Here is an 11,422-nt window from a genome sequence, read left to right on the forward strand (position 1 = left end):
GAACACGGGCTTGTAACAAAATATACGTCGGGAAAACCAACCCCATTGAACTGTTCCTGCTCTATCTTCCGTGTTCAGTGTTATTGTAACGCTTCCCCCAGAATCATTTAAAGTAAAGTTACCATAAGAATGAAACAATAAGATAACGGTCATTTAATGTAAATGATATTTCTATGCCAAATTATCTATGTTAGAACTGTCTTTATCATGATCACGGAAAGTAAACAATAAATTTAGGTTTTATCTCTAAATCCAAATACAACCTGCATATAGCTGGGTGGCGATGACCTCTGGTTTTATAAAAACAAATGTTTTCTACATTTCTAAGAAAATATGGAAGATTTTTTTTTTCAAATTACTTTTGTAAATTCTAGTTGTTCCCTAGTTATCCCAATTGTATCATTATGACTGCTCTTACGTCAATATGACATACACGCACTCATGTTTGATTTTGAAGTTTAAAGTATAAAAAAAATACCCTAGCTGTTACAGAGGAAGGTTTTCCCGAAATGTCATAAGTAGATAGGCCATAAGCGGTTTTCAGTTATGAATTTAGGATCAATCTGTAAACATGATTTAATTTCAAAATTAAAATTATTGTTTATTATTAATTACGCAGTAGAAGGTACTAAAATACATATGCAAAATTCTCAACTTCACATAACATAAGTATTGTAAAATACCACGTGTTTTTGCATTGATTTTATCTACCATAGATTTTGTGATTTTTCCAAATATATGAAAATCATTGTAGTCTTAATTGACAAGGTATAGTCAAGGACAAAGTGCTAAAAACGTTTGATATAACATAATACATTAAATCGCTGGATAGCTACCGGCAGCATTAATACTAGTAGTATGTTGTTTAAAACATGTTTTGATTTATGGGAGGTTTTACTGACATATTTCAATATTTTGTAATAATGCAAAATATAGGCAATGTGACTACTGTATATAAAGCACTCTCCATCACCATATAATGGTTACTTCTATGTGATTTCAGTAGGGTAAAATTCTGGTAGGTGAGGGGGTAGGGGGGAAACAGTGATGTTTTGTTGGAATCCTATTTAAGATATTTTCAGACAGAGAAAAACAGGATTATTTTACAAAACCAATTATTTCCTTTAATGGAAAGTCAGTTTTGTTTCAAGATCATCTTTGTTTTCATATGAAGATTGTATTATGAGAAAACGAGTTCCTTTTAGCTATTCCTAAAATCCATATATATCACTAATCGTTTTGGTGTTTTGTCACACGATTTTAATGCACATCAACGTCAGGAATCTCGAGCGTTAATTCGGAAGAATCTTCTGAAATAACACCTATCAAATTCAATTGGCGATACTCGTCGGCGCCGAATCCCTAATATGTTTGTTACATCCATAGTGCTCTTATTTCATGTTAACGTGAATTTTAGTATTTTAATAGCTTTATGATCTTAACGTGGATTTAGTTTTTAATAGATTAATCATCTTCACGTGAATTTTAGTATTTTAATAGCGTATGATCTTAACGTGAATTTTAGTATTTTAAAAGTTACATGATCTTTACGGAAATTTCATAATTTTAATAGATTTATCATCTTCACGTGAATTTAGGTATATTAATAGCTTTATGATCTTAACATGAATTTTTATTTTTAATAGATTAATCATCTTCAAGTGAATTTTAGTATTTTAATAGCGTATGATCTTAACATGAATTTTAGAATTTTAATAGAGACTGAAAACTAGGTCACACATGAAAGTTGGTCTCTTAATTGAATCAACTTTTTCAAAATGATTAACTTTAAATACCAATCTATATTGTGGACATGAATTTTACATAAAAAGTACTAAAACAGTCAAAACAATAGGAAAGTATTAATTATAGATCTATATCCTATAATTAAATACTTCTTTTGATTATATATTTCAGTTTTTATACATCACACTTTTCATGTTTCTGGTCATTATTTTTTTTATTTATCTTTGCATTTTGATTCAACAAGTGTTAAGAAAATCTAAAACAATGATTTGTTTAGGGCTAATACCAATTAAATTTACATCACCTACAGAAATATGGAGTCACACAATTTAAAAGCAAAAAAATATATATCTGAAACATATACGTGACTCTATATTTTGTGTTGTGTTTGCTACGATGTTTGCTCCGACATTGAATAGGTACACGTGCATTGCGAGTTCGAGGTGTACCTATATTACACCTGGCGATCGGTCAATTGCTGATCGTTGGTTTGGCTGGTTGGTTGGTTTTTTACGTCCTATTCAGCTTGGATTATTTAAGGACGACCTCACTATATGATGTGTATGTTTGAATGTCTGTATATTTTGGGAGGCTGTGGTATGTTCGTGTTATTCATTTTACAGTGCTATCTCACTGAAGAAAACCACCAATGATTTTATATGAGCAACCGGTATCGGTTATGGTTATTTTATTGTATTAAACAACAATGTTCTGCCACGGGGAGTAGGTTTTCGTTACACAGGTAAACATTTGCTTCGAATTTATACTGTAAAACACGTTTAAAGGCTTTTAATCTATATTCCCGAACTTTTACTTCCGACAATTATAGGCCAGTGCCTATTCTCCTATGATATCTGAAGCTTGGGAGGATATATGCAGAGTAATGTCACAAGTCCCATTAGGCCTTTTGTTAACAAAATTGTGTTCGTCTGTGATGTGAGAGAAGATTGAGATGTTCTTTGTTGTTATTTAAATGTATGTATTGACGTGAAGATATGTTTATAGTTGAAATTTGTCCTTCAGTATATGGTCTTATTTTTTGCCACATGTCAATGTGTTCATACTTTCCTGTGGCAATTGTGTCCTTGATAAGATTGAGTAGATGTATGTCATACCAAAGCGTACGATAAAATGTATATTGTCAAGTCTTTTAAATGTGATAGAATCCTTTATGCAATTAATCTTAATTACTTCCATGTTTACCTTTCATATTGGACAATGGTATTTTCATAATAAACCCATTCCTGGTACTAAAAAATCAGTTGGATTCAAAGCGTCCAGTACGAATATTTGACAACACTTCTTGGATTACCAAATAGTGAACTGTGCGTGTGAACATTATTCAATTGTGGACTTCTTTACTGGACCGCAATTTACAGACAACATTTATATCGGATCATCAACTTTAATTTTAATTTGATGTAATGTGCCACAATGTTTGATATATGAGAACCAAATACAATATTTAGAACATGCCAATTGAATTCTTCGTTCTTTCTCCTGCAAATTTTATCATACCAACGACTCGAAAAGAAACAATCAACAACACTCAACACAAATATTCGTTATTCTGTATGTCTGTATGTTTGACTACCTTGTACTACACAAGCCTTCTAATGGCTTCTAATAAAACATTTCGAATTTCTAAGCAATACCATCATAGCATTGTTCAATTTCCAAACTTTTCCATGAAAGATTTAAACTTCTGCGTAGTTTACTTCACTTTTTGGGATGGTAATATTTTTATATCTTGATATCACATGTATAGTGATACAGCACATGAACATGGCGGTCTTTGGTCACGTTCTAGGCGAGCGTTATCAACGTGCGCTTCACGCCTCCATTATCAGAAAGGCTTAGAATAAAATCAAGTATAACTAATGATGTAATATTGTAAAAAAATTGGATGGTCTTCTTTCATTTTTCAAATTGTAAAAGCTAACACATTTGAAATATCAGCCATATAGAGATCAGTCTTTTCTGGCGTTCCGGCAAACGCGACATGATAACAAATCCCATTAGAGACATGCCGAAGTAATGCATGCTTTAACAGTTACGGATTGATGGACTTGATTTGCACATGCGTGTATCCAGCAGACAGCAGGGTGTAACTACTCTTCAAAGGCGATACTTTCACAAAGATTGAAAGCACATTGGTAGTAATGTCGATTTTCGATTGAGAATTTTAATCAGTGTGTAATCGGTGTTCCCGACTGTCTGTGTGGGTTACGTTTGTAATTAATCTTTTTTTTTCAAATGCATAACGAATACTAGTTCTGTCTAAAAAATTGATACTTATGTATAATTATGTCTCAATGACAGTCGTTAATTTAGTATTCGGATGCAATCTCACTAGATATTGTATTATTTTTCTAAGATGCTTCCCCCTTCAACGAAAATCATACTTCTAGTTATGGTGTACATATTATTCTAAACATTCTAAAATGCATTGCTGAAGAATTGAAGATTTTGTCAGTGGAAGTATTAACGATGTTGACAGTCATTGTATAAGTATTAAAGATTTTGTCACTCAATGTCGAAGTATTAAAGATTTTGTTACTCAATGTCGAAGTATTAAAGATTTTGTCACTCAATGTCGAAGTATTAAAGATTTTATTACTCAATGTTGAAGTATAAAAGATTTTATCACTCATTGTTGAAGTATTAAGGATTTTGTCACTTATTGATGAAGTATTAAGGATTTTGTCACTCATTGTTGAAGTATTGAAGATTTTGTCACTCATTATTGAAGTATTAAGGATTTTGTCACTCATTGTTGAAGTATTGAAGATTTTGTCACTCATTGTTGAAGAATTGAAGATTTTGTCAGTTGAAGTATTAACGATGTTGACAGTCATTGTATATGTATTAAAGATTTTGTTACTCAATGTTGAAGTATTAAAGATTTTGTCACTCAATGTCGAAGTATTAAAGATTTTGTTACTCAATGTTGAAGTATTAAAGATTTTGTCACTTATTGATGAAGTATTAAGGATTTTGTTTCTCATTGTTGAAAAATTAAATATTTTATAAAAGTGCTGCTATTTAGTGTCCTTGTCATTCGATGGTCTTGTTCAGTTCCATTGATGATGTTACTATTACCTGTTACAACGTATGCATTAGTAACAGGGGTAACCATCTTCACTGTGGTGTACCCGATATGGAGTGGACACTTCAAGATGGCGGCCACATCACAGCGAAAAAGGAAGGTGTTGGATACAAAGTGGAGTTTCTCCTGAAATAATAGTGGAAAGGAGGGGTATCACTTTGGGCCGTTTTACGGCCACTCAGTGATAAGTAAAATATTTTAAATGTAGATACATTAGGGCCAGCTGCATATTGTATGCCATTCAGAATATCCGATTTTTTCTGCGCTCATGGTAATTTCATAGGTCAAAGGTCAAACGTTGAAAATTTACATTTTAATTATTTAAGTCCTAATTAATCAAAAATTAGAATATAGATAACATTTTTGCAGATTCTGCCTATATGCCTTCTGGCCAGAAGGACCGCTGCTGTTCATTTGTAATCTCTTTCAAAATATCAAAGACTTGTAACTTCCACATTTTTCCGTTTGAGATCCATGTCTTATCAGTTTCTCAGACGAAGTGGCTTTGTTGAAAATTGAAATTAACTGGCTGTTACATACCGACGAAAGACAATGGACCTGAATAGGTTCAGTTTTTCATCTTGAATCACTTTGATATTGGAAACTGTAGACTTTCCATGAAACAATGGACATGAACAATAGTAAGCTTGTATGGGTTTAACTCCTCGTTTGTTCGCTTGTTTGTCGTTTCTACGGTCTTGCTTTCTATCTCGTCGTTTTTTTGTGTTGTGTAACGCTTGTAATCTATATGATATGATTAATATCGGTTTACTTAATACAGTTTCAATCGTTTTATCGTCTGTTGTATGTGTATGTTGAACTTCTTTGTGGTTCTTTAGAACCATGTTTTTGAGATCAGTTTGTTGTTTATGTAGAGTCGACGTAGAAGATGATTTCAACTTTTCCATTGCTTGGTCAAGGAATCTGTACTCCGTTTCACCTTGCTTCATTTTCTGATTTGTGAGCCTTATATGTGTATATGAGACTTAACACACCGTCTTGTTGTTCGTTATCGTATCTTTGTGCGACGTTTAGACAGTCTAATATCGTCTCCTTAGTCTCAGAAATGCCCAACTTTACCACGTTAAGTTTCTTCTCGGTATAGACACTGAGTTTTTATTGCATTTTTTCGTTCATTAGTATCTACGGCGGCGTATTAGGGCCACTATATAATTTAATTTATCTTGTACGTACAAGTTAGTATCTTGTACGTATAAGTTAGTATCTTGTACGTACAAGTTAGTATCTTGTACGTACAAGTTATTATCTTGTACGTACAACTTAGTATCTTGTACGTACAAGATAGTATCTTGTACGTACAACTTAGTATCTTGTACGAAGTTAGTATCTTGTACGTACAACTTAGTATCTTGTACATACAAGATAGTATCTTGTACGTACAAGATAGTATCTTGTACGTACAAGTTACTATCTTGTACGTACAAGATACTAACTTGTACGTACAAGATACTAACTTGTACGTACAAAATAAATAAAATTTTGTAGTGGCCCTAATACGCCGCCGTAAATATCTTCCTTATTGTTTTTCAAGTTTATCTCGAGCTTGCCCTGCAGGTAGGGCGTTAGAATTGTGCCTGCTGCCCCTATTGCACGATTGTAAAAGGCGACTAAATTTAGAATCTTTTCTTTTCTCTTTTTCCTAACTGACTTTATCTTTCCTTATGCCTCCCTTGGCACCGCCTCACTTTTGGCTTGAGTTGAGCGTTCGCCTTTGTGAGGAGGCTCTGTGTTCTGTCTCCTGGCCGAGACACACCACAGTCTATAAAAGTGGTAGTTTCTGCTCCTGCTTAGCGCTCAGCATACAGGGAGTGGGACGACTGGTTCGCCCGTTGTCAGTATAATGTGACCGGGTGGGGTGTGTTGCTTGGTGTCTTCGGCGGCATGCTTCAGTGATATAGCACTATAAAAAGGGCAAAAGTTCCACTATACAAGAAGACACTACATGAATATACCGCAGTCTCCCCAAACACGCACCTCGCACAACATGCACGCAACACACCGCATACATGGGAGGCCGTCCTTACATGACCCTGGCTGTTAATAGGACGTTAATTAATCAATCAAACAAACAAACATGTCGTTTTCCTTGATTAATTTCTCGATTTTCTGGTGTGCGTCATTTTCCATTTCTTCTAGTTTTCGTTTAACAGTTTCTTTTTTTTCACACATTTTCTAGTTTGTGTTTTATTATCTTTATCCTGAAACTTTTTAGCTCCTGTTAGTGCACTTTCTTTTTTCTTTTATGATTTTGTCAGTTTAAGTTCATCTATCTGTTCTGTGTAAGTACTTTTCCATCGAAAGAATCTCGCGTTGAATCATTGTCACTGTTTCCGTCAATATCTGTACTTCCGAAACATCGTTGAGTTGTGATTGTGATTTTGAATTAGTGACAAGCACACTACCCCAGCGTTGCTTCCCTGTCGGTACGACTTCCGCAAATGTCACCAGAAAATTCGGCGTTACACGCACTTGACAAGGTAAAACAATCTTTTGACAGTTTTTTCTGTAGTGACGCTTGAACCATTGACCCAACTTTCGCGTTTCGATCCGTCTTCTTAAAAAGCCGACTTTCACGAGAAACGGCTTTTTTATAAAGGTCAGTTCTGATCATTTCTAAATCTGGGACATTGTTTTATTTTTCGTATGTGGTCAATTACAATTGACCTTGGTTGATTTTTAATGTTTTCCAGTTCTGCTTTATAATACTCAACTGCACTTGTATTCTTAACACTACATTCGGTATGCATAGATGACTGGACTCACTCCCCGAACACCAAGTCTGGTAAATACAAAGGGAGGTGTTTATTTTCCACATCTTATTTCAAGAAATTTCGGCAACGGATCAGAGATTTAGATAGCATAGTAAACAAAAATATACTAATAAGAATAAAAAACAAAATCACGTCCAAGTTTTAGGAGAAATATCTAAAAAGATCTTATGGTATCTTAACAAACTGCAGTTACCCGTAAGCTGCATAATATTTACAAGATAATTAATACACTATCATAATTACTAAAATTTCCTATTATTACAGGAATCCAATGAAGACAATATCCTTAAAGTCAGCATGTGTATTTATGAAGCTTTACAGAGAATAATTGCATCTTGGTCCTGTTAAATTACATAAAGATCATGTATGTAAATACACATGTATACATTTAATCATATCATATAAATACCAAACTGTTCCGAAATCTCAAAACTCTACAGTGACTAGAAAGTCAAAAAAAATTACATTTGTATGGCAGATATTGAGAAAATTCCATTTATTTATGCGGAGATGATATTTTCGCAATTTTACCTTAAATATTCATCCATAAAATGATAAGTTATTTATTAATTAAATATACCTGGTATCTCAAATCAAAATTTGATATTTGGATTTTTACAATTAGATATCTTTTTGTTTAAATGTTTCATATACATCTATAATTAATTTTACTTTGTTTTCATACCAAATCTGGCTTTCTGATTGGCCAATATTTTTTTGCATACCACTATGAAAAAAAAAATCCGAGAATGGCGCGAAACCCCGATGTTATCGTGACGTCACAATAGTGACATTGACGTTGCGTATTGATTCGGAAAAAAGAGTCCCTTGAAAAACCACTGTAATGTTACACTTAAACATACTTCATTTTATCAAATAGAGTATAAAATTAATTATAAGTATTGATGTCACTATTTTTTATTCACACAGTTTGCAAACAATTTTTTTTCATACCCCGATAAAATTAAAAAATAGTGACATCAATGCTTAAGTATACACACACATATATAGAGTTCGATTCCATTGGTTGTTGCTATTATACAGGTGTATTAACCTGTGCGTAGTGTGACCGGCTCGCGCTCTCTCTCTTTCTGCCCGTGACTCTAAACAGAGAAACACGTGGATACAGACTACGAAGTATTATGGACTAAGCATGGCATTTACGATACTCGTTTCAAAATTTTCATTATTGTTCACCAAAGGCTTACAAAAACTGAAAAATTCTAAACTTGTATCATAAATCTTATATGATAGGTAACTCATGATGGATCCTTTATCAATTCACTTTCATTACACTATAAAACCCATGTATTTCTACAGAAGATAAACTTCTACACATTGAAAATTCTTTGAGAGAATGCAAATGCTATGTGAGCACTTTACCATGAGTAAAAAACAATGATAATCATCAGTACAGACTAACGTACAGACTGCGTTAAGATCTTAAAAAACTCCCTAAGTCTAAGATACCAGGGGATGAACTATATGCCCGAGAAATACCACCATACTAGTACAGCTTCTTAGGTCTCTTACATGTAAGGACAAAGGACTTCTGACTATTGACTAGTATGGGTACCTACATCCTACATCCACGATGTCCCTAAGTTCTATGGTCTACCTTAGAGCGTCTAGAGGCTCGAACACTTATAACACAGCTATGTTCCTGGCAAAAATCCTATCTTCATTGGTATACCGTACAGCTCACCACATCAAGAACAGTACTGAACTGGTGAAAACACTATCACAGTATAACCTGAGCCCATTTGGGTGTTTAGTGTCAGACGATGCGACTGCCCTGTTCACCAGTGTAACCGTACAGGAGAGCGTACGTATCAGACACTCGCCGAACGAACAATACTATCCCCCATACAGATCACGGACCTCCTAGAAGTTTGCCTAAGTACCACTTACTTCGTAGTTGTTTGTAAATTTTAGCAACCGAAGGTTCGGCTATGGGCTACCAGTCTGCCCGGTCGTAGCCAACCTCTTCATGGAACAGTTCGTGGAATCTTCCAGGACATCCCAAGGTATTGGGGGAGATACGCGGATGATACCTTGGCCATCATATGTAACAATGTGGTAGACAATTTCACTGACCATCTTAACAACTATCACCCAGCCACAAAGTTCACCATCGAGAGGATGAAAGACAACTCTATCCCGGTACTGGATCCCTTGTGTTCAGTGTGTACCGTAAACCCATACCCACCGACCAATATCTCCAATTCGACAGCCATCAACTCTTACCCATAGAGTCAACTCCATATGCTCCAAGCATCAGGCCAAATCGCAGAAAGAAGATCACCTGAAGAAACTTCTCAGTCTTTCGGGCTATAGTAAGTGGGCTTGGGACTTCCCCAGTAGCAGGACCAAGAACACTGAACGGGCACACCAGCGCCAACAAGCCAAGGGAAACATTATCATACAAAACATCGGGAAAATGTTATCCGCAAAGAGGGAGTAACAGTGCACACCAAACCCAATAATGCCATTCGGGGGATGCACCCAAAGACAAAACCGCCGCCATGAACAAGTCAGGGGCTATATACAAAATACCATGGGCTAACTGTTCATCAACATATGTGGGAGAGACGTAAAGACCACTCCGTTAACGGATGGCTGAATACCACAGCGATCCATCTTCTGTTGGGTCCCATATGTCCCCTGTCATAAGGGCTGAAGAAGCCTTCTAAATAGCAGGTGAAAGGTACCTGTAGGTAGAATTTTTGTTGAGTAAGCCTGTTTAAACTTCGGTATATAATGATAATCATCAGGTTTCCATTATTGTGGTAAACTGTTCAATGGTTTGCTGATTTATTTTTTAATTTCATTTAACTACATATAGGGTGTATTTAAGCAGAATTATTAAAAGGGAATTTTTAACGAGAATAGGCATAAATGTCAACTGTATAATTAAATATAAGCATAAAATATTTTTGTAAAATTATTGAATGTTCTTGAAACTGGGCCCAGGTTTATCGCCTACATATCTGTTCTTGGAATAATCATATATATTTGTACATATGCATTCAATCCATTGTTATGGAAGGAAGTCTGTGTTGATCAAGGATTTATAAGTGATCCTAGTCCTTGATTTTCATTGAATTAATTAACAAATTGTTATCTTTTTATGATATTACAAATATTCTTAATGTATCTACATGTTTTTATATTATACTGGTAGTCAAAAAGACAGGTAAATCCAGGTTAAAGGCCCACTGCCTTTCCGAAACAAGATATAAAGGTTTCTTAAAAACATTAATAACATAAGAAAATACATATCGATGGCCTAAGATTAGGTAACAACACCAAACATATGCAAGATTTCCTGTGTAATATATAACTGTGGAGATTCGTTTTACTGTTTTGCCGTCTGGTGCAGTGATGGTCAACTACCGCGCGGTATCTAGGACGACGTCGGGAAACATAAGACGACCCACGTTATGAAAATTACCGTTTTATTTATTTTAATAAAATTGTTCAGAAAGTGATGATACCTTATGTACATTATGAGCGAAGAGAGGGGTAATAAGTCCCGAGTGACGAGAAATCATGCAATAACTGACCTACTGCATGCTTCTTAACCTCGAACAAAAAGACAGGTTGATTTCACAAGAGGCCCAAGGGCCTTAACGGTCATCTGATTACCTTGGCAATAATCGTATAGGGAATTAATTAGATATTGTGTCATGGTAGCCATCTTCGATTTGTGATCATCAAGGGATGTAACAACATTTTGTCGGGACCATGTCAGGATCATTTCATGCAAGTTTCA

At 34.8% G+C, this 11,422-nt stretch overlaps 1 protein-coding gene across 1 annotated transcript; it reads left to right on the forward strand.

The window, feature by feature from the left end:
• The first annotated feature begins 9,241 nt into the window (after nt 1-9,241).
• LOC138335372 (uncharacterized) lies at nt 9,242-9,900 on the forward strand. The gene is made up of 2 exons (XM_069284804.1): nt 9,242-9,472; nt 9,583-9,900. The coding sequence occupies exons 1-2, from the start codon at nt 9,242-9,244 to the stop codon at nt 9,898-9,900; spliced, it is 549 nt and encodes a 182-aa protein (XP_069140905.1).
• Nucleotides 9,901-11,422: the final 1,522 nt, after the last annotated feature.

This window comes from Argopecten irradians, chromosome 1, assembly GCF_041381155.1.
Source record: "Argopecten irradians isolate NY chromosome 1, Ai_NY, whole genome shotgun sequence".
NCBI lineage: Eukaryota > Metazoa > Mollusca > Bivalvia > Pectinida > Pectinidae > Argopecten > Argopecten irradians.

Coding starts and splice junctions, on each gene's coding strand:
- LOC138335372 (XM_069284804.1), top strand. CDS start 9,242: ATGTCCCTAAGTTCTATGGTCTACCTTAGAGCGTCTAGAGGCTCGAAC. Junction 9,473..9,582: donor GTGTAACCGTACAGGAGAGC/GTACGTATCAGA, acceptor TGTAAATTTTAG/CAACCGAAGGTTCGGCTATG.